At 37.0% G+C, this 27823-nt stretch overlaps 2 protein-coding genes across 5 annotated transcripts in view; both read left to right on the top strand.

The window, feature by feature from the left end:
- The first annotated feature begins 3989 nt into the window (after positions 1 to 3989).
- Positions 3990 to 19492, top strand: LOC113526753 (SLAM family member 8-like). Of its 4 annotated transcripts, XM_053233409.1 has the most exons (7): positions 3990 to 4096; positions 5081 to 5404; positions 5599 to 5865; positions 5998 to 6096; positions 6226 to 8507; positions 15838 to 15885; positions 16019 to 16140. In XM_053233409.1, the coding sequence occupies exons 1-5, from the start codon at positions 4033 to 4035 to the stop codon at positions 6267 to 6269; spliced, it is 798 nt and encodes a 265-aa protein (XP_053089384.1). In that variant the 5' UTR covers positions 3990 to 4032; the 3' UTR covers positions 6270 to 8507; positions 15838 to 15885; positions 16019 to 16140. The 4 variants fall into 4 exon arrangements, with proteins under 4 accessions (XP_053089384.1, XP_053089383.1, XP_053089385.1 ...); XM_053233408.1 differs by lacking the exons at positions 3990 to 4096; positions 5081 to 5404; positions 5599 to 5865; positions 5998 to 6096 and adding exons at positions 16693 to 16959; positions 17092 to 17193; positions 17848 to 19492 and having other exon boundaries at positions 6276 to 8507; positions 15838 to 16158; XM_053233410.1 differs by lacking the exons at positions 3990 to 4096; positions 5081 to 5404; positions 5599 to 5865; ... (1 more) ...; positions 15838 to 15885; positions 16019 to 16140 and adding exons at positions 10337 to 10651; positions 10901 to 11167; positions 11294 to 11380; positions 11514 to 14717 and having other exon boundaries at positions 6276 to 8507.
- A 2228-nt stretch (positions 19493 to 21720) lies between these two features.
- LOC117596993 (SLAM family member 8) overlaps positions 21721 to 27823 on the top strand; it is a 12625-nt gene continuing 6522 nt past the window's right edge. The window contains exons 1-4 of the mRNA XM_053233775.1: positions 21721 to 22309; positions 23163 to 23483; positions 23917 to 24195; positions 24634 to 24735. Coding sequence (XP_053089750.1) covers positions 22246 to 22309; positions 23163 to 23483; positions 23917 to 24195; positions 24634 to 24735 — 766 coding nt within the window. The 5' untranslated portion in view covers positions 21721 to 22245. The remainder of the gene's footprint in view (positions 22310 to 23162; positions 23484 to 23916; positions 24196 to 24633; positions 24736 to 27823) is intronic.

The raw sequence follows: 27823 nt of genomic DNA, 5'->3' as shown, positions 1-27823 counted from the left end.
TGTACAATAAACTCTATTTAAACACAATAAATGAATTCAAATCATGAACTCGGCTTCTTAATCATTCACAATCATGTGCTCAATTCACTCAATATACATACTTGAGATACAGAAAGTCCACTCAGTTAATCATGTTGTCAACAATGTGACTTTCACATTGTAAATAATTAACAATAATCAACATTCACTTTTGTCTATGCATCGAACTTTTACATCAAGTCGATCACATTCACGCTTCTTACCATGAATCACATTATGCATTCTCAACAACACATACCCCATACCCTACCTGCTCAGCACTACAGCATTTGCATCACACATCAATGATAAAACTCAGGGATGATCAACTCAGAGTAATTATTTGATCATAATATGAAGAAACATTGAAACAAGTATGACAATATAAATCTCATTTAACTATTAAAGAGTAAATATCAGATCGTTTAAGCTTGTTAAGCTCGTTAACACTCACCGAGATTCAAGTTCACGGTGTACAGCTTATGCCGAGTTCACAATGCACGATTTTCAAAGCACGACTATCTGGGGTAGCATTCAGTCGCTGCTGTATTCACATTGCACTATGGATCGGCGATAGGAGGTTACACACTGCATGACTTTACAATAGAAAGAATCGCCGACAACTCGCAAACTACATTTCACAACCAAACGCACACGAGTTTTCTGATATTCTCTAACTCCTCCTCGAGCTTCCCGCTGCCCTGTATCTTGCTCTCTCACTGGCTGGAGGTCATCGCCGATGTTTGTTTCAGTCAGAACTCATTTCACACAGCAGGATTTTGAATCGCCAACAGGTCCAGATATTTAGCATGCCAAATATTTCACGAGCATCGGCGACGCATCAGTGATTCTCTCAGATCACGTCTTTGATAATTCACACTGCGTGATTGTCACTTGCGTGATCGAGAATTGATTTGCCTCCGATTTCAGGCATTTCTCTGCAATTGTGCAAAACCTGTCGTCAAGTGAAAAATCGGTCTAAAATCGTGCAGTGTGAACTCGGCATTAGCACAAGACTCGAATTAACAGAAGACAGGATACAACTTCAAAATCCAAACGCTCAAGTGCTTATGACAACTTTGTCATCTTGTAGAGTGAATATCAGCTCGCAATCTCTAAAATGATGCATTTTAGAGTAATCAAATCAACTTCTCTGCATCTGTACAACCGGAATCTCACTCTCCCCGAAATTCACTCGCGCGACCCAAAAAAAAAGGGTGGAGCTTCGTGATTTTCCACCAATAGCAAATTTTCATCAGCTAATAGACTGTAATTGGCAGGCAGATTTCCTCATATCAGGTATTACAGACTAAGGTGATTGGAAGACCCAATTAAGGATAATTAATTTATACAAAATCTACCACAGGCATTATTTGCTTTTACCCAGGAGTTCCACATAGGGGTTACACATGGAACACAGTGAAGACCATCATCATCAAGTGGAGAAAATGTGGCACAACAGTGACATTACCAAGAACTGGACGTCCCTCCAAAATTGATGAAAAGACGAGAAGAAAACTGGTCAGGGAGGCTGCCAAGAGGCCTACAGCAACATTAAAGGAGCTGCGCAAGTTTCTGGCAAGTACTGGCTGTGTAGTACATGTGACAACAATCTCCCGTATTCTTCATATGTCTGGGCTATGGGGTAGGGTGGCAAGATGGAAGCCTTTTCTTACAAAGAAAAACATCCAAGCCCGGCTAAATTTTGCAAAAACACATTTGAAGTCTCCCAAAAGCATGTGGGAAAATTATTATGGTCTGATGAAAAGCATTATGGTCTGATGAAACCAAGGTTGAACTTTTTGGCCATAATTCCAAAAGGTTTGTTTGGCGCAAAAAGAACACTGCACATCACCAGAAGAACACCATACCCACAGTGAAGCATGGTGGTGGCAGCATCATGCTTTGGGGCTGTTTTTCTTCAGCTGGAACTGGGGCCTTAGTCAAGGTGGAGGAAATTATGAACAGTTCCAAATACCAGTCAATATTGGCACAAAACCTTCAGGCTTCTGCTAGAAAACTGAAGATGAAGAAGAACTTCATCTTTCAGCACGACAACGACCCAAAGCATACATCCAAATCAACAAAAGAAGAAGATTAAAGTTTTGGAATGGCCCAGCCAGAGCCCAGACCTGAATCCGATAGAAAATCTGTGGGGTGATCTGAACAGGGACGTGCACAGGAGATGCCCTTGCAATCTGACAGATTTGGAGCGTTTTTGCAATGAAGAGTGGACGAATATTGCCAAGTCAAGATGTGCCATGCTGATAGACTCATACCCAAAAAGACTGAGTGCTGTAATAAAATCAAAAGGTGCTTCAACAAAGTATTAGTTTAAGGGTGTGTACACTTATGCAACCACATTATTTTGGTTTTTTATTTCTACTCGCCCAACCTAAAAGATTTCAGTTTGTTTTTCAATTGAGTTGTACAGGTTATAGGTCACATTATATATATTAATTCTTTTCATTTAATAACAATTGTGTTGGCCTCAACGATTTCTATAAACAAACAAATAACCTCAGGTAACATAAGAAAAATAAGTACATTCTATAATTCAGTAACATGTAGAACCACATTCTATAATTCAGTAACATGTAGAACCACCTTTAGCAACAATAGCCTGAAGAAAATATTTTCTGTAGGATTTTATCAATCTCTCACATCATTTTAGAGAAATTTTGACCCACTCTTCTTTACATCATTGCTTCATTTTTTCTTCTTTAGCCATTCAGATGTTGATTTGCTGATGTGCTTGGGATCATTGTCCTGTTGCATGACCAAATTTGGCCCAGTTTAAGCTGCTAGACATATGGCCTCATATTTGTCTCAAGAATATTCTGCTATAAAGTGGAGTTCATTGTTGTCTCAATGCCTGCAGTTTTCCCAAATCATCACCTCTCCACCACCATGCTTGACAGTTGGTATGGAGTGTTTGCAGCGATATGCTGTGTTTTCACCAAACATCTCTACCTCTACCTTGTGAGTCCAAAGGATATTTTCCAGAACTTTTGTGGTCTGTGCAGATGCAATTTTGCAAACCTAGGTCATGCTGCCGTACTCTTTTTGGGAGAGAAAGAGCTTTTTCCTAGCCACCCTTCCATGAAAGCCATACTTGTTCAGTCTTTTACTGCTTGTGCTGTCATGAACATATACATTTAATATGCTTACAGAGGTCTGTAGGTCACATGATGTGGCTCTTGCTTTTTTCTTTAATTCTCTGAGCATTAAACAGTCAGACCTTGTGTGCACCAGTACACCAAACTGCCAACCTTTTTATTGAAGTAGTCACTCTTTTTGATTAACTCATCTTGTGCATTTCATTAGTAAAACCTAGCTGCTAATTACTCTCTTCATGACAGTGAGAGTAGGAAGGGTGTTCTTGTTTTTCCTACCTGGTTTCTGAATATTGGTTTACATTTTGGGCAAAAATGACTACTTATTCAAATCTGAATAAGTGTAAGTGTTGGTAAGGACCACAGAATTGTTATTTTATTTTATATAAAAACATAGAATTGAAGAATGGTGTACATTCCTTTTCCAATGACTCTACATACAGCAACTAAAGTCCTGTGTAGTGTTAATCACTTTAATAAACATGGTCAGTTCTTTGAAAAGACAAAAGGCCATAGTCTACATTAGATTTCGTTGCTCTGCTGGCCTTTCAGCAACTGACCACAAGTAAACAATTTAAACTTGCCCCCTTGCATTGGTGCACTTTATCCGCTTTATTAAGCTGTGTGTGTTTTAGCAGAACCACAGTGGGGCATCAGTGACACAGATCATGAGAAGTGTGAAAGGCTTTAAACCACTTTGAAAGAATACACATGGGAGAACTTTGTATACAACACTGTAGGTGCACTTTTCTGCCTTTATAGCTGCCTACAGCAAGCATTTGAGACCTCAGACACACAGAGTGAGGAAGTGGTTTTGAGCCTCAGCTTTATTCTACTGTTGAGTCAACGGTTTCAGTCGAGCTGCAGGAGCACGAAACAGTCATTCACTAACGCAGCAATGCAGGACTCTCATGGATATCATATTGCCATCTCTGGTGTGCTGTTGTTTGAGATTCTTCAGGGTATGTACAGAGATAAATCTGTTGTGTATCAGAAATGCTACAGATACACAACATGGATAACTGCTTAAATCTTTTGTTCATTAAAGGTGCACATCTAATAATAATAATAATAATAATAATAATGATAATAATAATAATAATGGTTTAAATAGAAAATGTCATGCTGCAAAGATATCTTGAAATTTGCTCAAGAAAAGTGTGTTAACAATTTCCACACAAAAATTGTAGTAAATTTAACTAAGTATATTTTAAGTAAGATTTACATGACACCAAGGATTATTCTCCTAAAAAATGTAAGTAATTCTCCGTAGCTTGTTTTATGTTTTTCTTGAAAACTGAGTTAAATGAACTACACAAATCTTAAACCTTTAAAAAAGTACACATCATCATTACTACTTAATGGTCATTAACACCTTTAATGATTCAATCCAGAAGTTACACACCAATGCAGAGTAAATGCAGTCACATCAGCCTTCATATAGACTGAACTGGTAGAACCCAAGATGATTAGTATGCCATGGGTTCAACATTACTTCAGTAAACATTACTTCTGTTTTTCTGAGCACTTGCAAAATAATAGTAAATAATATTTATTTAATAATAATAGTAATATTTCTCATGTAACTATCTGCTCTTATCATTTTCTTAGCATTTTCTTATCATCATCTATCTACAGAAAAAAATGATAAGATTGGCCTCAGAAAACCCTAAGGTCTTTTCTGAAAAAAAGAAATGTGGCTGTTAATCAAGTAAATTCTCTGTGTGCCAGCTATTTGTTTACTGCAAGTTCTAAGATACAATTATAAAGAGTTTTACTGTAGTTGCTGGGCATAGCCTGTGGACAGTAGAACTGAGAGGTTTAGGTTTTAAATTATTTTGCAGTTAGGATTGTCATTGGTATAATGGTTTATGTAAGGGCTTCAATCTTGGTACGTATGGACTTTTAAGAATCATTTCAACTTCATATCATATGTCTTGTGGCAGGTGTGTGTGTTGTTATGGCTGATCAGAAGACAGTGATGTTGCTCAGAGCTACTGGGAGCTCCCTGGACTTTCAGCCAGAATATCCTAATGGGACAGTGTCATTCGCTGAGTGGAAGTTCAATGGGGAACATTTTGCTGATTACACTTCAAACCGTAATTACTCCTTTCCAGCATCCCAGTTCAGTGGAAGATTAAAAGGGAATCATGATAAAGTTGGAGTAACTGTACAAAAGCTTCAACCCCAAGACTCTGGGGTATTCTCAGTGGTTGCAGATGGAACTAGAGGACAGGTTCCAACGCAGATATTTAGAGTTTATATTGAAGGTGACCTTTATTATTATTATAGTTAACCAATACATTTCTATAGTGAATGTCATATTTTTTTATTATTCTATATTCTATATATATTTTTTTATTTATTATAGTGTTTACTACTAATCACATGTTATAGGTTAGGTGGGTGTGTAATAACACTGCACTCATTCCTCATTTTGCCTATTTTTTAAACACATGTTAAGACCCTATAACAGCTGTGCAGATTGAGAAGAATCAGACGTGGAAAGTGGCCACAAACAGCTGTGATGTTGATGTGAAGTGTGCAGCGCTTGGAGCTGAGAGTGTCTCTTACCTGTGGAGCGGCTATAAGACTGTGAGTGGAGCTCAGCTTCAGTTCAGCCTCTCACCAGCAGAAGGAGACGTTACACTGAACTGCACTGCAGCTAACAACGTCAGCTCCAGTTCTGCTGCAGAGATACTGAGCTGTAGCCCTGAACAGCCTGAACCAGGTACAATTACACTTTTCCTACTGGTGAGTGAATGCCATAGTCTCAAACTAAACTTTAACCACACATGGTTTACAAAAATCTCTATACACTGAATCACTTGTGTGTGTGTGTGCTTTGTCTCACATGTAAAAGCTCCATTGTCAGTGCTCAAACTGGTCAGTAGTCTAGTGGCGGCCTCTCCATATTGGTTGGTGACCATCATTCTGGGTGTAAAATGTTACAGAGCACGGGGTAAATAAAAATAATAATAATAAAATAATAATATTAATAAATAGTCCACAAATAAATAGTCCATGATAAAACATTAGATGTATTCATGTTAGTTCTTTTCTATTTATTATTTATTTTTTTATTTTACAGGTCATCATAACAGCCAGTATGCTGTAACGGTAATTGAGGAATAAGCGCTTGGCTCTCTGTGGTTCCAGCTTCACAGCTTTATAGTTTATTTAAGCTGAAAAAAAAAATTTACTCTGCTTAAAATATCTTGCATAATTTTATTTTTGTAAATAATATTTTCTTTTACACTCAGATCTCAGGGGTACAGTATATTTTACTGTTCTTATGTTTGCACTTTCCTGTTTGCGATTGCCACATCTATCACCACTGCAGTAATCTGACTTTATCAGGAGGTCACACAGCTTAATTTATCATTTGCACGAAAAAGGTACCATAGTTATCTCCATACATACATTTATTTCTTCCTTTTTATGTTGCCATCACTTGATTGCCACATCTATCACCACTGCAGTATTCTGCTCTGTTTTCATTCTCACGGTCTGTTTGCTTTGCTGTACTGTTTTTGCTTTGCTGTACTGTCACACAGCATTTTTGTTGTTGTCTACTGCCCTTTGTGATTCCCCTCATTAGGAAATAAGGCTGTCCAAACCATATGTATGTTTTTTTTTGTCCCTGTACAATCCCTGCCATGTTGACTGATGTGTTGTAATAGACTAAATGCAATCTGGTTTGCAAAATCTGATCAAAGACTTGTGAAGAGAGGACAATTTTAAAGTCAGAGTATCTTTACATTTATATAAACTGCTTCATTACATTTCTGGATGTCACTATGACTGATAGAACATTTAATTTTAGAAAAAGCAGGAGGGAGAGGGCAAACATTTGTACTTTGTATGTGAAATGTTTATTCTCTGACTATTCTCTGGATTTGCTCTGGACATCTGTTTCTGGACTGTTGTGAATGACCTCTGGATAGATTCTGACCCTAATTTGGATACTGGGCTTTTTTGTATTTATTAATGAACCTCCTGGACATGGATCCTCACACATTACAACTCATTACATTTAGCAGATACCAGTTCACATGAAGTGTTTATTTTTGTTTATAGTATAAGCTATATTATATAGTATTATATAACAGTATTAGCTGTTATATAATAACCACTTACACAGGGAGCTGAAAGCCACACACTCCATACAAACTGATTTAAAAAAAAAAAAAAAGTGTGTAATTGTTGATGTGGTGGGTGAAGTTTTCTGTAAGGGGCTGTTTATTTAGCATTTTTTGAAAGTTTTTTATTTTTTAAACATTTTTTAAATGTCAGTATGAAGATATACAGTGTAGTGTCTGATCATGAACAGCAACAGTGCACATAGTAGAGGACCACACCTGGGCCCTTAACACAATCTGCTTACCCAAAAAAAATCCCAGCAGTGTCTCCATGTCCTGCAGAGACTATAATGGGAGCAAACCTCCAACAAACTTCTCTGTATTCTACCAGGGAGGCTATAGTGAGCATTCTGTATCACCCCACACTAGTGTTGCAGTAGTAACATCTTGTAACACAAGACCCTTCAATAGGTAGGAAAACAGCTGAGAATATGGATGTGATGTTTAAATATTATGTGCTGCTGCTTATTATGACACTTTACACTGCAAATCACACTGTTTGAAAAATTATAACAAATTATAAGTTTGCCCACTGCATATCTTTTTTTACATCACCTACCAGGGATGCAACACGATACTTGTATGTGTATTTGTATATGTTTAGTGTTCCAAATATCCATAATCTGTATCTGTATTCAGATATAAACTGGAAGTTATCATGGTCTAAACCAAAGCTGTAACTGCAGCAAAAGGTGATTCTACCAAGTACTAATCTGAAGAGGTTGAATACTTATGAATGCAGCATATCTAATTTTTTTTTTTTTTAAATTTAAAGATCTGCTGATAAATAATACATTTTGGCTTTGAGATTTTACATTAAGATCATAATGGTTTGCAATATAAATACTGGCCAGAGCATTCTGTGTAAATGTCAATGTTTTTTTGGGGGTCAGTGCACGTTTAACCGTTTTATTAGCTGTGCGTGTTCAGTGACGCAGTTCATGAGAAGTGAGAAAACCTCTAAACCACTTTCTGAGAATACACTACCCATGACAACTTTGTATACAGCACTGTTTGGTACATTTTTTCTTGCGTTTAGAGCCACCCACAGTGAACATTTATAGATTGAGTATCCTCAGGAAGTGTTTTTGCTGTCTTCAGCTAGGGTTGGGTCAACAGACTCAGTCGACCTGCAGCAGGGCAAAAGAGTAGTAAGGTAACACAGCAATGCAGGACTTTCATGGATATTGTATTTCCTTCTCTGGAGTGCTGCTGTTTGGTTTTCTTCAAGGTATGTACTGAGATAAATATGGGATCTTTTTAATGCATATAACAAATTAAGCTCTTTTAATAATTCACAGTAAACGAGTTTCCTTCTTTGTAACTTTGTAAGTTGAGGGTCAGTGCACAAGATACATAGCTTGGATTACTGCTTTTTTCATTACAAGTGCACATCAAATTACATTCGTTCAAATAGGCATTCATTTAAAAAAGAAAATTTAAATAGAAAATGTCATGCTACAAAGATATCCTGGCATTTTTCAAAACTATCCTGGGCCATCAGAGTTATTAAATGCATTGACCATTTTGCATTCAGTAAATTTCAGAAGTGAAGTTTTTTGGCTTTTGTCAGAAATTAACTGACATTTGCCATTTGCCACTACACTGACAGAACACCACTGCTGTTCAACTTATTTCTCATGTAACTGCCTGCTATTATCATTCTCTATGTGCAGAAAACGATATGGTTAAATTGAGTATACCTCAAATGATATGATACATAAAGTGTAATAGAAGGTAACACCTGTGACATCAGATTAGAGACTAATAATTTAAACAAACTAGGAAATTGCCTATAGTGACACTTGAGCAAGGATTAATAAATGTATCTTAACCATTCTGTAATCTTTAAGGAACTTGATTATGGAGTGTGTCATATTACTGAGCTCTTGGTGAGAGTGCTCTGTAAGGACACTGAATGGCTGAGGAATGTCTGAGTAATCATTCATCACATCCTGAACACATCCATACTGGCATAAAGTCTGATTAACTGTGTGAGGAATTTCACACTGACAAAACAAAACACAGCAACACTGCTTTATAGTTGAGGTTTATGTGTATTTATGTCTTTATATCAATGCATGGATGTGAATGAGAATGACGCAGTTTATACTGTGTTTATGTCTTTTTATGTCTTTTTGTTTATATCTGGCAAACACCTGCATCAAGTGTTAACACCTGGTGGTTTTCAAACCAGTCCTCGGGACTTCCCAGATGGTCCACATTCTTGTTCTATCCCTGCATTGTGAGTTGGGATAGAGCAAAAATTTAGACCATTTGGGGGTCATAGGGGAATTTTGAAATGTGTTGTTCATGTCATGGAAATATTACAGGCCTCAAATGTGCTTGTTATTTTTGTGTCCAGCGACAGATTACTGACTGGGATTATTGGGCACCTGCCCTGGGAAATCTGAAATGAATTTGGAAATATTGCTGGTGTGTGGGTTTGAATTTGCCATGACTGATATACTGTATATATTTAATATCAGTGATCTATATTTGTTAGAGATGCCACTGAAAAAAAATGACCAAAATGGCTCTTTCAGTTTTTGGTCAAAAGCGGAAAAAAATGGGTGACCCAAAAAGATTAAATAGGCCTACAATGCAGTGTCAGATTTAACACTTTACAACTAATGGTGATGATGTTAATGGTGATGATAATTAGAAAGTGATTAAATCCACTGGTTTGTTTTGTTTCCTTTTCTTTTCTTTTTGACCAGTGCTCTACTGCATTCTCCTGTAAGCACCAACAGCAGTGAAAATATCAGCCATGTGAACATTAGACAACTAATGTGTAAAAAGATTACATCAAAATATGCTGTTATGTTTTAACTGTTTACTGCTCATTACTGCAGAATCACTTCAAAATCCACTATCCAGCTGAGATTTAGTGATTGGCACAGTTCCCGACTGCACAGCTCGTAATATTACTATGCCTCCTACTATGCTTAAACTGGAAATACAAAATCAGCGAAAAGTCAATATCAAACAAGCCTAACACCAGCAGACATAAAGGTTTCTGATGTATACTGCTATTCATTATGTTTTCCTCTGCTGCAGGTGTGTGTGTTGGTTTGGCTGACACAGTGAAGGTGCTCAAAGTTGGGAGCTCCTTGGATCTTCCATTTCAATACCCAATAGAATCAGTGTTATTGGTTCAGTGGACCTTCAATAAGAACATTTTTGCCGAATACAGTACAGACCAAAATTACACACTCCTGGAATCCCAGTTCAGTGGAAGATTAAAGGAGCACTATGATAGAGTTGGAGTAACTGTACAAGATCTTCAACACCAAGATTCTGGGACGTTCTCAGTGGCTGCAGTTAGCATTAAACCACAGTATCAAACACAAATATTTAAAGTTTATGTTCAAAGTAAGTATGATTATTAAAATCTATAATAATCAATTACACAAACACATTTATTGTGAAAGTTTCCAACTAGTAGTCCATTCATTTTGACTGAATGTTTTTACTCTGAGCCTTTTTATTAAAATAAGTAAACTGTAATAGTAAACTATTAAAATAATCAATGCTTTGTCGGTGTATTGTTACATTTACCTATTTGTGTATGTGCATTTGTGTGTTTACATATATGTATCTACTGTATATATGTATGCGTAGGTCCCATAAAAGCTGTGCAGATTGAGAAGTATCAGACGTGGCTGGTGTCCACAAACAGCTGTGATGTTGATGTGAAGTGTGCAGCGCTTGGATCTGAGAGTGTCTCTTACCTGTGGAGCGGCTATAAGACTGCGCACGGAGCTCAGCTTCAGTTCAGTCTCTCACCAGCAGAAGGAGCCGTTACACTGAACTGCACTGCAGCTAACAACGTCAGCTCCAGTTCTGCTACAGAGACACTGAGCTGTAGCCCTGAACAGCCTGAACCAGGTACAATTACACTTTTCCTTCTGGTGAGTGAACACCATAGTCTCAAACTAAACTTTAACCACACATGGTTTACAAAAATCTCTATACACTGAATCACTTGTGTGTGTGTGCTTTCTCCATTGTCAGTGCTTAAACTGGTCAGTAGTCTAGTGGCGGCCTCTCCGTATCTGCTGGTGACCATCATTCTGGGTGTAAAATGTTACAGAGCTCGGGGTAAATAAAAATAATAATAATAAAATAATAAATATTAATAAATAGTCCATGAATAAATAGTCCATGATAAAACATTAGATTAATTCATTTTATTTCTTATCTATTTATTATTATATTTTTTGTTATTTTACAGGTCATCATAACAGCCAGTATGCTGTTGAGGAATAAGCACTTGGCTCTCTGTGGTTCCTGCTTCACAATTTTATAGTTTATTGAAGCTGAAAAAAAAAATCACCTCTGCTTAAAAATATCTTGCATGATTTTATTTTTGTAAATAATATTTTCAGTTACCCTCAGATCTCAGGGGCACAGTGTTCTTATGTTTGCACTTTTCTGGAATGAATGTTGGCGCTCGGATTCTCATACAGACATTGCACGCCCTTATGACTGCTGGGAAAACTCAGTTTCTTCAATCTCTCTGTTTCCTCTTCCAGCCCCTTGTATTTCACCAGATTCTTGCATTTCTTCCTTTGTATGTTGCCATCACTTGATTTCCACATCTATCACCACTGCAGTAATCTGACTGTATCTGGGATTTTTTTTCTTTTCTACTGCTCCCTGTGATTCCACTAATTAGGACATGGAACTGTCCAAACCATATTCATGTTCATGGACAGTTTCTGACTCTAATTTTGGATACTGGACTCATATTTATTAATAACCCTACTGGACATTGATCCTCACACATCTCCTGAGTTTTACAACTCATTACATTTAGCAGATAGCAGTTAGAATAAAATCTGTATTTGTTCTGGAATACACAGTCCCTATGCACTTGAATTGAATGAAGTGCCAGTTGTAATTCAAATCACAGGTTTATTATTAATGTGCTTGTTTTGGCATTAATTGAAGGAGCATTTTTGGAAGGCGTCTCCAGTGTCAGTGCTTTGTAACAATCAGAGGTAAAGCTGTAACTTTACATTTTCCAACATGTGAGACTCTTCTGGAAAGAGGACAATTTGAATCAACAGTATAGTGTCTGATCCTGAACAGCCACACTGTGCACATTACAGAGGACCACACCACATTGCCGAGGACCACAGCCTTAACATAATCTCATTACCCAAAAAAGCCCAGTTGTCTTCATTTCCTACAGACACTATAAGTACAGTAAACTTTCTCTTACTACCATCTGTATTTTCAACCAGGGAAACTACAGGAAGCATCCTATGTCACCACACTCTGGTATTACGGTAACAACAGCTTGTAACACAAGACCCTATATCAGGTAGTGTAAACAGCTGAGAATATAATCTAAGTGTCTCTCCCACTATAAACACTGCATTCACAAAGCTAGCAGCATTATGCCAACAATATCAGCTCTAATTTTGCTACAGAGTCACTGAGCTGTAGCACCAAAACCAGTACAATTACACTTTTCCTTCCAGTGAGTGAACATCATAGTCTGTAACTACACCCTATACAAGCTTTACAAAAATTTCTGGTGGGGAATATAGAGGAAAAAGAGAGAAACTGCTAATTGTTAAGTAGTTGTATTGGATTGTGTGATTTCTCTTTGTCCTGCGGTCTTCATGTCTGACAACACACATGAGGTAAAAATTGTCCTACATGCACATCTTTTTTTATTGGATCATGCAAGATCATATTCATTTCTAATACAGACTTCTGCTACAAAAAGTCTAATTCATGTGCATTAAATACAATTTTTCCTAAGCAGTAACATTTATATATTTATATAGTGTATTTTAATTATTTATAATCACACTATCCAGTCTCATGCAGATGAGGATGGGTTCCCTTTGTTAATCAGGTTCCTCCCAAGATTTCTTCCTCATGTTGTCTCAGGGAGTTTTTTCTTTTCCACTGTCACCTCTGGCTTGTTAATTAGGAATCTAAATATACATTTCTGCAAAACATTTGTGACAATATTTACTGTTAAAAGCACTATGCAGATAGAAAAGAATTGAATTAAGTTGAATATGGTTTAAGCTTCCCATATCTGAGCTGTGTCATCCATCTACTAATATTTTAATTGTACCTCAAGAGAAATGCAAGCACAGTGTTACTTACTATTGTTACTATAGTGTAACTATAGTGTTACTTACTTAACAGTTACTCTGTCACATTACTATTTGAGCTTAGAAATAAAATTAAAGCATAAGCATTTCCATCAAATGGGAACATTCCCATTTGAAAAGCAATAGCCAATAATTAAATTGCAAATTTTTATAATATTATAGATATAATATCATATAATAAACTGGCATTAAAGGTGCATTAGGTTAGATAAGTCTTTTTTTTTTTCAAGGTTAGATCTCTAAAAGTGGGTATCCCCCAGGATCTACAGTGGTGCTGTAGAGTTAAGTGTCTATAAAATGATTGACAGGAGGCGCATCCAAACACAAACAACCATTCTGGTCTTAAAGGCAGTTTTCCAAACGTGTTTTCTCAGCGATTTAATACACTTTTGCCAAAGCCATTGCTTAATGCATTGTTTTTTTTTTTGTTTGTTTTGTTTTTTTAAATCGACCTGTAACAACATTAAAAAACAAATTGCCATTCAATTTATTTTTTGTAAATTATAAGCTGGCACAGAACACAAAATATTCTCAAACCCTGGACACAGGACTTAAATGCATTAAATTGTAAATCTTTTTTTATTATTTTTAAATTAAAATGTTAAATTACACAGCCCCTACATTTGCCTGTAATTTTTGTTTTCAAAAGCCTAGAATACTTTTCTGAAAAAAACAGAAAATCATTTCAACCAAAAGATGTTGCAATGGCCCTTTCCATGTGTAATGAACCCTTATTTGTTCAGCATATCATTAAAATGCTATTTTTCCTCTGTTCTGCAATAATCTGCATTTGTTTATTTCTTGGTGAAAACTCTTTATGACGATCTGTGAATGTAAATCAGACATTTTACTGGCCTACAATCTCTTTCCACTGCAGATGCTGTGCATGTAGATGCAGTTACATGGTTTGCATTACGTCATACATACAGCAACTAAGGTCCTGTGCAGTGTTAATCTCTTTACTGAACATGATCAGTTCTTTGAAAAGATTTTTTAAAAATGGCACATGTCTTTTCACAAGTCTACATGAGTTCTTTCCTCCTCTGGCCTTTCAGCAACTGACCACAAGTAAAAAGAGTAAACATGCGGGTTAGTGCACGTTTATCCACTTTGATAAGCAGTGCGTGTTTTAGCAGAACCACAGTGCATGTCAGTGACAAATGCCACTATACCACTTTCAGAGAATACAGAGAATTTCAGAGACTTTGCACTGATGCCCTGTTTTTGCTTTTACTGCCACCCACAGCAAACATTTATAGATTAAGAGACCTCAGACCCACAGTGAGTGAGGAAGTGTTTTTTGTGTCTCAGTTTTCATCTAATGTTGAGTCAACAGTCTCAGTCGAGCTGCACCCGCAAAAAACAGTCGTTCACTAACACAGCAATGCAAGACTGTCATGGATACCGTGCTTCCATCTCTGGAGCTCTGATGTTCAGGATTCTTCAGGGTATGTATGGAAATACAGTACCTTTTAGTACACATGATAAGCTTTTTTAAAGGATTTACAGTAAATGAGCTTCATTACTGGTAACTTCAAGTCAGGGGCAAATGATTTTACATAATATATATGGAAATTTTTCTAAATTTCACAAGATACACAGCTTGGATAACTGCTAAATTTTTATTTGTTAAAAGTGGACATTGAATTACAATGATTGTTTTATATATATACAAATGCTTCTGTTAATCTTGCGCTAAATGGCAAATATGTATGTATATATTTGGCATTTGGCTCTAGATTAACAGAAACATATTTCTTGTGTAACTGTCTGTTTTTTTATTGAAAAAAAGATAATCTCAGTCATTATATGTGAAAAGAAAATGTGGCTGTTTACGAAGTACTGCTCCCTGCAGCAGTTACTTCAACATAACTTTTTATGTTACAGCAATGCAGTGTTTTAAGTGATAAATACTCAAGGTTTGTCTGTTAAAGTATGTTTGTCTGTATAGAGTCACATGAATTCAACACAGTATAGCATTACAAATAACTGAAAAAACTGAGTTTCAAAACTTAATTCATTTAAGACAATGCATTTCCTCAAATGATTTGGGGAACCTGAACTTAAATGGGATTACAGTGTTCTTGGTTACTACAGATTATTAGGAATATAAATTTTTAGTTGTAATGTTGCTAGGCATTGTCTGTGGGCAACAGACACAGAGACAATATAAATAAGATTAAGCATTTAGAAATGAAAATAAAATGTATAAAAATGTTACACACACTTGTCACGGTCACCTGATATTTAACTATGAATGGTTTTGTAATCGTAGTTGTCATTGTTATAGTTGTTCAGATGAAGGCTTTGGTTTGGTGTTGGCCTTTCAACTGCTCTGGTCCCTTTAAGTTAGTGCAAACAGTCATACATTATTTTTTACATGTAGCCTGATATTGATTATGTTTTCCCCTGCTGCAGGTGTGTGTGCTGTTTTAGCTGATACAAACACAGTGATGGTGCTTAAAGGTGGGAGCTCCCTGAATCTAACACTGACATATCCAAAGAATTCAGTGTCATTTGTTAATTGGAACTTTAATGGCAAAAGGTTTGCTGACTACTCTCCAAGCCGTAATTACACACTTCGGGTATCTCAATTTAGTGGAAGATTAAAAGGTGTCCATGATATTATTGGAGTAACTCCACAAGATCTGCAACCACAAGACTCTGGAACATTCTCAATTGTTGCAGTTGGACCTGAACGACAGTATCCTACACAGGATTTTAAAGTTTATATTCAAAGTGAGTATACATTTGTTGAAGAGTCCAGTGAGTAACTGCACTTCAGTAATGAGTATAGAAATTAAACTTAGAGGAGCGAAACAGGAAGTTTCAGACAATAGTCTTTCTTAACATGTGGATGCAAGGTTTCTTTCTCCTACAGTCACAGAAGGACTTTGCTTATGCAGGTGATGAAGGGCTTTGTGTTTTACTATATGTTTTCAGTAAAAGCTTACAGTTTTACAAAGTTACACAGAGAGCAAGACTGACTGACTGACTGACTGATTGACACAGACCCCATGAACATCATTTAAACATGTACATGAATATTTCAGACAGACAGGCTAATAACTATAACAACTTGATAATAAATAATATTTTTAAATATAACTTCAGCAATAGTGTGTTGTGATTTCCACCGCTGTAACAAATAACAGAAAAACACAGACAAAAATCACATCCCTATAATCCACTTTTGGATGGTTGGGAGGAGGGAGGGATGGATGGATGGTTGTTAATTTTTTTTTTTTACTGTTTTTTTTAACATTCATTCAGACCCTATAACAGCTGTGCAGATTGAGAAGTATCAGACGTGGAGAGTGTCCACAAACAGCTGTGATGTTGATGTGAAGTGTGCAGCGCTTGGAGCTGAGAGTGTCTCTTACCTGTGGAGCAGCTATAAGACTGCGAGTGGAGCTCAGCTTCAGTTCAGTCTCTCACCAGCAGAAGGAGCCGTTACACTGAACTGCACTGCAGCTAACAACGTCAGCTCCAGTTCTGCTACAGAGACACTGAGCTGTAGCCCTGAACAGCCTGAACCAGGTACAATTACACTTTTCCTTCTGGTGAGTGAACACCATAGTCTCAAACTAAACTTTAACCACACATGGTTTACAAAATGTCTATACACTGAATTGTGTGTGTGTGTGTGTGTGTGTTTTGTCTCACATGTAGAAGTTCCATTGTCAGTGCTTAAACTGATCAGTAGTCTAGTGGCGGCCTCTCCGTATCTGATGGCGACCATCATTCGGGGTGTGAAATGTTACAGAGCTCGGGGTAAGAACTACATAAAAATAATACATTAGAAGAATTACTGTTAATTATTATCCATTTATACAAAAGAGCTGTTCAAAAGTCTGATCAGTCAGGAGGTGTAGCATAATTTTCTTTAACAGCCCCAAACACATTCACATAAACCCAGCGAGGCCCAATGTGGGCATGTTTGCTGGGGCAGCTCGGACAATAGTACTATTAAAATCACAATTTTAATACACTAATTCTAATACATTATACATTAATACATTAATAAATGCTTCTATATTAACAAATCATTCACACAGACTCATTTAACATTTATGTAAGAAGTCTTCAGTGTCAGTGCTTTGTAACAGTCAGAAAGTTTTCAACCAGGTCTTCAGGACAGAGGACTTTTGCATCTTCTGTTTTCTTGGTAACATAACAAGCGGCATTTTTTCATCTTATTATCAGGTGAAAGATACCGAGAGGCTGGTGATGAAACAACTGTTTATAGTTACGGTATAATGTAACTGATAACAGAAACTTCCTTGTTTAACGGGCATTCCACATGTCATTCTTTAACATGTCAGGCCGCATTACAACTTTGGCATTGATTATTTTCATATAACAGCACAACCCCAAATGTTTTATTCTTTCTTATTTACTTTCTTTATTACTTTCCTTCATTCACAGGTCATTATAACAGCCGGCCTGCTGTAACCGTAACTGAAGAATGAGCTCGTGGGTGTTTTTGGTTCCCATTTCAGACCTTTACAGTTTTGTGAAGCAGCATTTTTTTTTTAACTCGGTTTATAGTTTTGCAGTTTACGTTTTTATTATTGATAATAATACATTAATTTACATTCAGACCTCAGGTGCACAGCATACTTTTACTGTTCTTATATTTGCACTTTTCTGGACTCAATGTTGGAGCTTCTTGTCCAGATTAGGAGACAAAACACTGTGTGCACTAATAACTATTGAGATAATCTCTCTGGTTCCTCTTCCAGTTCTTTTGTATTTCACCAGATTCTTGTATTTTTTCCTTTGTATGTTGTCGTCACTTGATTGCCACATCTATCACCACTGCAGTATTCTGCTCCTTTTCTCTTCACAAAGTCTGTTTGTTTCGCTGTATATTTATCTGTATCTGGAGGTCACACAGCATTTTTGTTGTTTTCTGCTGCTCTCTGTGATTCCTCTCATTAGGAAATAGGACTGTCCAAACCATATTCATGTTCATCTGTCCTTGTACACAGTCCCTGCCATGTTTACTGCACACAGTATCATGTTGTGTTGTAATAGGCTAAATGTAATCTGGTTTGTGTAATATGATCAAGTACTTGTGAACAGAGGAAGATTTTGAAATCAGATTATCTTTACATTTATATAAAATGATTTATTGCATTTGTGGACTATGACATTTCAGTTATAGAAAAAGTCTGAGGAAGAGGAGAAGCTTTTGTACTTATTATGTGAAATGTTGTATTGATTTGTCAAATATTTACAAAAACACACCGAATAAAATAGCTTTTTTTTTTTCATTTAAAATTAAGGTTGTGTTACCAAAATGGAAATACTGTTACATGTCATTTTGTGAAATGTTGAATGATGAATTGAAATATAAATCAAAATCAAAATACTCACTACATTTACCAGAAACCTGTTGGCATGCAGTGTTTAGTTGTTCATAAATGGACAGCAGCATTAGTCCATGTTTCTGGAAAAATAATGGTACATTACCTTATGCACTTTAAGTTAATTCTATTTTAATTTGCCTCTTTTTTGTAAGAGATAATTATATTACTTGTTACTTATGTACTTTATTAGATTACATTTCATCACTAATATATTACCCACTGTACACCTTGCATCACCCGTTGCATATTATACAGAACTGAAATTTAATATCTAATTTCCACCAGAAGGTGGAGCTGTACTTCTATGAAAACACTGAGCCTCCACTGTGACAAATGGTCTTTAAAATATAATACTTGATCAGATTTTTCTAGCTGAAAGTTTTTGGGGTTTTTTTTTTTTTTTGCTTGAATGAGATACTGGTTTTGGCTCTAGTGTTTCTTAGAGCTTCAGTGTAGATTTACCAGCTTGCAGTTGACATATGGTTAAGGTGTGAATGGAAAGGCAGTACAGCTAAGAAAAGGTGAGTTTCCATGGTTACCCCTGTTAGTGTGAACTAGGCCATACTTCATACAACATAAATACAGGCAGGGTTTTGTAAAGTATTATGCAAATACAATTTTGAACACAATACATGTATTCTCTTTTGAATTTAAGAATGGAAAGATCTATTATGTGTGAGACGAATTAAATAAAGTTTATTGGTGAATGCAATTAATATGTTTGCACACTAATATTTACATACTATCACAGTTTTACACATATAGATCCACAGGTTTTGACTCTGAAGAGCTTCAATACTCTCACAGCTTTCAGTTCCTTCTTGTATTTCCTACAAATCCACCCCCTTTCAACAGTTTTGGCTCGGATAGCAAGAAGTGGGAGTTAAGACCACCATTTTTAGCACAGATAAAGCACAACCAGAATTTAGAAAGTGTCATAGTTGCTGTATAAATGCAGGTAAAACACAGCTTGTGTTATTAGGAAACTGCCTGAGGCATCTTGGTAATGTTACTTTTTGGGAGATGACTCATCAGTGTCAAACCACGCCCGTGGAAATGAGAAATGAAAGTTAAGGCGTAAACATAATTATTGTCATAAATGAGCCCTGCACTGCACTTTTACTTAATTACACTTGTGTGTTTGCTGTGCAAAGCATCATGAGCTGATTCAGGAGTGTGTACAGTGTATTCAGGTTAAAGCTTTCAGATAAAGTGAAAGGTTTATACAATATTTCCATTTAGAAGCTCAACTTTTGAATGTTATCTACTGTGTCTACTATACTGGTCCCTAGTCACATTTTTATGTGTATGTATTAAGCCAGATGATTCAAACTGTTTCCCCTGTGAGGCCCGCTTCACCCTCACAAGGTCTTTCTGTCCCCAGCGCCGGGGGGTTGGGGCATTCTTAAACCATAAAAGCAAACTAAGACTGGTGAAAGATGGCACTGTCATAACATTACACCTTTGTAAGACTGTAGATTATGAAAACAAACCAATGTTACTTGAGTTGCAACATTAATGTAGGTTTATTTCTTTAAACACAAGCTTGAAATTTAGCAAAGGTATTATTATAGGGTATTGGCTTGTAATATGAAAATGGAGTGCAGTTGATGGTGCAGAATTTTGGAAAACTGTTTCATCAACAATGCAACAGTCATACTTATTGCTTAGGATTTACTTCAAGTAGGTTAATGTCCTTAGTATGAGTTAACTTCTACTTCTCACAATCTGTGGCCTTTACTTCAGACCATACAAAAGTACAGAGCATTACGTAATCTACAGCGTCATTTTGAAATGAAGCACAAAGATATCACTCAAAGATGAGAGACGAAGCTGAATCAGTCGAGCATGTAACTCCTAAAATGCTTAATGCTGTGTGTAAAAATAGTCTGTCCTTGTTTGCAACACACACTGCTTCAAATCACCTGTTTCAGCAGCAAAGGATGGGTGGACTGATTTTTATCTCTTCTATCTCTTTTATTTCTTCGATCTTATTTTCATTGTAAATAGGCACATAGCACAGAAAAGATTGCTGTCACCTGGCTTAGAATATTGAAATTATTTGAAAACAATTTTTAGTTCACAGATATGATTAGGCCTTAAATTTCATTCCCTGGGACACAGTAACCCATTTCAAACAGAAGATGAAGAAATAACCGTCACTCCTTTGTAATGAATCTTATATCATTACCTCATGATTTCTTCAGCGTTATGAAATTTATTTGCATTCATGTTTGCATTTTTGACCTATGAATAAGAAACAGCATTTTACTGGCCTACAATCTCCTTCCACTGTGCATTTAAGACACGGTTGCATGATATACACATTCATACAAGCAGAAAGTAAAGCCAGTTCTCTATTCCATTAAAGATGAGTAAATGTCTATGTATAAGTCTATGTATTTCACACACACACCCACTCCCACCTTTTTATGTATGACAAAAAATTTACTAAGAATAATTACTAGGAGTTTTTTATGTACATGTCATGACATCAGTACTTGCATCCTACAGCTGGTCATGTTGAATAAAAAGGATCTTAATCAGTTAAAGTATATTACCTCTTGCACTTCTGTTACTTCAGTATCGTACATGCAGTAAAAGTATAAATGACTTTTGCACATATATACCCTCCATTACATTTGAAGCAGAGTGTGTGAAGCCTTGTGGTCACCAGTACAGCATTCACTCGATGTGTACACAGACCCCCAGCAGCTCTCAACAGGAAGTGAGATAGCAAACCACCCGGTGGCCACTGCACTGACTCTAGGTCAGTTTCGAGAATTTAACTTCCCATTCACCAGCATTATCAGAGAAAACAACAGAACTGGTGTCAGATCAGGATCACTTCAGCCTACATGAAACAGCGAAACTTCCTTATGTATAAATTTGACTACATTTCTCCTCATCTGCTTGCTTATTATCTGGAGATGGTGTGAGTTCCTGGCATTCAGAAAGGAAGAAGTGCCGGATGTGGAAGTCTTGTAAAAGACTTGCCTGGAATTTTACCCAAATCATCAGAAGACACCAATCAAGCCTATGCAGTAAAAGTGATGACGTGTTCATAAAAGAGAATTCATAAGAGAAACTTATAACAACACAGTAAACACCCCAAATATGTTTCCTTGTGTCAGTGCGCTTTAGTACTTTATGAAGCTGTGCGTGTTTTAGCAGAACCACAGAGATTGTCCACGACACAGTTCATGAGAAGTGAGAAAGCCACTAAACCACTTTCAGACAATACACTATATGTGAAAAGGATATTATATACAACACTGTAGCTTCACTTTTGTGCCTTTACTGCCACCCACAGCAAACACTTATAGATTAAGAGATCTTAGACACACAGTCAGTGAGGAAGTGTTTTTGGTATCTTGGACTTCATCTAGTGTTGAGTCAACAGTCTCAGTCGAGCTGCAGCAGGACGAAACAGTCGTTCACTAACGCAGCAATGCAGGACTATCATGGATATTGTCTTTCCATCTTTGGAGCTCTAATGTTTGGGATTCTTCAGGGTATGTACAGAGATAAATATGGGACACTTTTTACACATGTGGCAAATTAAGTTTTTAATGATTTACAGTAAATAAGCTTCCTTATTCATAACTTTGTAAGTCAGGGCCTTTTTCATGGCATTTGGGAAATATTCTGAAATGCAAAAGATACATAGCTTGGATAACTGCTTAAAGTTTTTGTTAAAGGTATACATCAAATTACAGTGATGTGTCCAAATATAGGCATTACTAATAATTTGAATATTTTTAAATAGTAAACATCATGCTGAAAAGATAGCTTGAAATATTTTAGCTTCAAACTATCCTATACCCTTATGAGAAATGGACTGGCATTTGTCACTACACTAACTGTACACCACTACTGTTCAACCTTTTACTCATGTGGATGTCTGCTCTTATTATTTTTTATCTGCAGAAAAAGAAATGGTTAGGTTCAGGAAATCTCAGGCCTTACCTGTGAAAAAAAAAAAAGTGGCTATATGTGAACTACATACTGTCTGTACCAGCTATTTTCTTACTGCAAATTATAAGAATATAAATTTATAAAGAGCTTAGTTTTAATGTAGTCGCATAATAGGCATAGCCTGTGGATCATAGACATGAAAATAACATTTTGCATTTAGAAATGTTACACATACTTGGGATGTTCACCTGATATTTCCTTCAAATACACTGATAACCATAATTTTGCAGTCTAGGAAAGGCCCAGGGCTTGAGAAATGCTTTTTTTGTCTTTGTAGTTTTTCAAAATATTATTTGTTATAGTGGATTAAATGACGAATTTCACTTCACAGCAATAGACCAAGAATTCTGACATGAATCCTGATATTTGTTATACTTTGCCCTTCTGCAGGTGTGTGTGTTGTTTTAGCTGATACAAACACAGTGACGGTGTATAGAGCTACTGGGAGCTCCCTGGATCTAACACTGAAATATCCAAACGAATCAGTGTCAGCAGTTCAGTGGCTCTACAATGAGAAACAGTTTGCTGAATACTCTCAAAGCCAGTACTCACACCAGAATTCCCAGTTCACTGGACGTTTAAAGGAGGATAATGATAAAGTTGGAGTAATTCTACAAGATCTTCAACCCCAAGACTCTGGGACATTCTCAGTGGTTGTAGATGGAACTAAAGAACAGTATCCAACACAAACATTTACAGTTTATATTCAAAGTGAGTCAGATTATTATAAATTAAATGTACACCTTTAAAATAATAATAGAAAGAAAGAAAGAGAGAAAGAAAGAAAACATATCCATTATGAATTACTTTTTTTCCAAGATTGTTTTGTCCAAGATTATTGAATCAAAAATGTTTTCAAAAGTTCTGGGAATGTTTGTATGTAATGTTACAAATGTTCCATCATCATTGTAGGAACATTAACAAAAATATTTCTAGAATACTGTCTAACTGGGAACAATGTGTGAGTAGTGCTTTAGAAACTGTGGGAAACTATTATTTTTCAGGGTCTCACAGTGTTATAGAAAAGTTATTTTTGTAACCTTACAGCATAACCTTAAAACCGGTCGAAAATGTTACTGAACATTCTGGCAACGTTCTCTGTTAGCTGAGATTTTGTTGTTGCATTGATGTTCTTTTTTTCTAGACTCCATAACAGCTGTGCAGATTGAGAAGAATCAGACGTGGAAAGTGGCCACAAACAGCTGTGATGTTGATGTGACGTGTGCAGCGCTTGGAGCTGAGAGTGTCTCCTACATGTGGAGCGGCTATAAGACTGCAAGTGGAGCTCAGCTTCAGTTCAGTCTCTCACCAGCAGAAGGAGACGTTACACTGAACTGCACTGCAGCTAACAACGTCAGCTCCAGTTCTGCTGCAGAGACACTGAGTTGTCCTGAAAGCAAAGAGCTCGAAAATAGTACAATAAGTAAGATTTATGAATTGGCAAGTATGTAATTTGGTTGGGGAGTGAGGAGGAGGGGACGGGGTATGTTTTTATGTATTGCTGGGGACCAAATGCTAGGATAGGAATACCTGAAAGTTTTGATATTCCAATATCTAACAGTGTAATGTGAGGACATTTGGCTGGTCACTCCCTTTTTTTCTCACTTTTTTACTTTTTTTTTAACAAAAACAGTTATTTTGTTAAAAAAAAAAAGGAGGTACAGTGGGTAGCATTGCTGCCTCACAGCTCAAGGATCCCAGTTTTTATCCTCAGCTCTGTGTTCTCAGTCTTAACTCTTAACGAATACTTCACTAGTGTGGTAGTAGCCCCTTTTATACTATATATGAAATTCCAATTATTCCATTTGTGAGACAGGGTTGCAGAAATCACACCATTTATTACTTTATGTTGTGTTCACAGCTGGTGAATCACAGTTGGTGTGGATTATAATAGCAGGAGCTGCTTTCATTTTGCTTATTGCTGTTACTGCTGCTCTGAGCTGCTGGTGGAGATCTCAAAAAGGTGTGTTAATATTAAATAAATAATAATAAATTACATACAGTATTACATTTTACACATAGGGCTTAAGGTGCACGTTGAGTGTAGCACGTCTATTGCTGTGCACAATTTATCAGCCCCCTTCTACCCTCTCCAGTGAAAAGGGGGGCCAAAGAACTACCTCTGCCCAGATATTATTTGGGTTGTGCATCATTCTAAGCACAGCAGTGACATGGTTGTGTGTTGCAGTGGTACGAGTACATCATGTGCAAAAGGGCTGTACAAAGACCCTCTGATATTTAGTATAACAGCACTGGTACATTTCACTGTTTGTATCACTCTGGTTGTTAGTATTATTGCTGCTGTGATTACCTGTAATTACCTTGCCACTGTAATTACCTATGACCAAATTACAGACGTGCTGATATACACTCCCTGAACACTTTATTAGGAACACCTGTACTCCTACACATTCATTCAATTATCTATTCAGCCAATCGTGCGGCAGCAGTGCAATGCAAAATATCTTGCAGATATGGGCCAGTAGCTTCAGGTAATGTTCACATCAACCATCAGAATGGGGAAAATATGTGATCTCAGTGATTTTGACCATGGCATGTTTGTTGGTGCCACATGGGCTGGTTTGTGTATTTCTATAACTGCTGATCTCCTGGGATCTTCATACACAACAGTCTCTAGAGTTTACTCAGAATGGTGCAATAAAGAAAAAACATCCAGTGAGCAGCAGTTCTGCAGACTGAAAGGCCTTGTTGATGAGGGAGGTCAACAAAGAATGGCCAGACTGGTTCAAGTTGATAGAAAGACTACAGTAACTCAGATAACCATTCTGTACAATTGTGGTGAGCAGAAAAGTATCTCAGAATCCACAACACATCGAACCTTGAGGCAGATGGGCTACAACCACAGAAGACCACGCCAGGTTCCATTTCTGTCAGCCAAGAACAGAAAGCTGAGGCTGCAGTGGGCACACAGATGGTAGGGTCAGAATTTGGCACCAGTAGCATGAATGCATGGACCCAACCTGCCTTGTGTCAACAGTCCAGGCTGGTGGAGATGATGTAATGGTGTGCAGGAATCTGCAGGAATTGAGACCAGAATCTCAAAGGAATCCATGCTGCAAACAATTGAGGCTGTCTTAAGAGCAAAGAGAGGAGTTAGTGTAGTAATGGTTTCAGTGTAACTAGCAAATTATTGTTACTATTGTTGACTATTGTTAGGCTTAGAATTGTATGTAGAGAACATAGACAAGAAGAGTGATACAAACAGTGAAATGTACCAGGGCTGTTATGCTAAATATTAGCACTCTTAGAACACTCCTTGTCCAATCAAATTAGTTGACCAGAACTACAGTCAGGTCCATAAGTATTTGGACAGTGACACAATTTTCATAAAAAAAAAAAAAAGGCCCTATACACCACCACAATGGATTTGAAATGAAGAAATCAAGAAGTGTAGACTTTCAGCTTTAATTCAAGGGGTTTAGCAAAAATATTGCACTAACCGTTTAGGAATTACAGCCATTTTTTACAGAGTCCCTCCATTTTTACATGCTCAAAAGTAATCGGACAATTGACTGATAAGCAGTTTCCTCGTTATTTCATGACAAATTAAGGAAATAAGTGGTCTGGAGTTGATTTCAAGCATTGGATTTGCATTTGGTAGCTGTTCATGGGAACTCTAAATATGTGGTCCAAAGAGGTGCCGATGCAAGTGAAGGAGGACATCATTAGGCTGAAAAATAGACATATCGGAAAGACAGCAGAAACTTTAGGAGTGGCCAAATCAACAATTTGGTACATTCTTAAACAGAAGGAATGCACTGGCGAACTCAGCAACACCAAAAGGCCTGGAAGACCACAGAAGACAACTAAAGTAGATGATCACAGAATCCTTTCCTTGGTAAAGAAAAATCCCTTCACAACATCAACAGAAGTCAAGAATACTCTGGAGAAGGTAGACATATCATTGTCAAAATCTACAATCAAGAGACGCCTTCATGAATGTAAATACAGAGGGTTTACAACAAGGTGCAAACCACTGGTAACATTCAAGAACAGGAAAGCCAGATTAGACTTTGCCAGAAAACATCTCAAAAAGCCTCCCATGTTCTGGAATAAAATTCTTTGGACTGATGAAACCAAGATTAACTTGTACCAGAATGATGAAAAGTATGGCAAAAGAAAGGAACAGCTCATGATCCAAAGTATACCACATCATGTGTCAAACATGGTGGAGGCAGTGTTATGGGATGGGCATGTATGGCTGCCAATGGAACGGGCTCACTGGTTTTTATTGATGATGTGACTGCCAACAGAAGTAGCAAGATTAATTCTGAGGTGTATAGGGCTATACTCTCTGCTCACATTCAGCCAAATGCTACAAAACTGATAGGACACCGCTTCACATTGCAGGTGGATAATGACCCTAAACATACTGCGAAAGCAACTCAAGACTTTTTGAAGGCAAACAAATGGAATATTCTTCAATGGCCAAGTCAGTCGCCTGATCTCAACCCAATAGAGCATGCTTTTCACTTACTGAAGACAAGACTGAAGGCAGAAAGACCCACAAACAAGCAGCAACTGAAGGTGGCTGCAGTGAAGGCCTGGCAAAGCATCTCCAGGGAGGAAACTTAGAATTTGAGCTTTGAGAACATGGGCTTCAGACTTCAGGCAGTCATTGACTGCAAAGGATTTTCATCCAAGTATTAAAATTATGGTTATATTTACAATTATGTCACTTTGTCCAAATACCTTTGAGCCCCTGAAAATGGAAGTACTTTGCTTAAAATGGTTGTAATTCCTAAATGGTAAATGCTATATTTTTGTGGACCCTCTTAAAGCTGAAAGTCTACACTTCGATCACATCTTGATTGTTTTATTTCAAATCCATTGTGGTGGTGTATAAAGGCAAAATCACAAAAACTCTGTCATTGTCCCAAATACTTCCAGACCTAACTGTATAAATTACAATGTATCCAACAAATTGTAAGTGCATCTCCTGTGTACAGCAGCATCATGCTTTAGGGCTTTTCTTCAGCCAGAACTGGGGCTTTTATCAAGGTGGAGGGAATCATGAATAGCTACAATAG

The sequence above is a fragment of the Pangasianodon hypophthalmus genome, chromosome 4, assembly GCF_027358585.1.
Source record: "Pangasianodon hypophthalmus isolate fPanHyp1 chromosome 4, fPanHyp1.pri, whole genome shotgun sequence".
NCBI lineage: Eukaryota > Metazoa > Chordata > Actinopteri > Siluriformes > Pangasiidae > Pangasianodon > Pangasianodon hypophthalmus.
The sequence above is the reverse complement of the archived record's forward strand: the minus strand, read 5'-3'. Positions and strand labels throughout refer to the sequence as shown.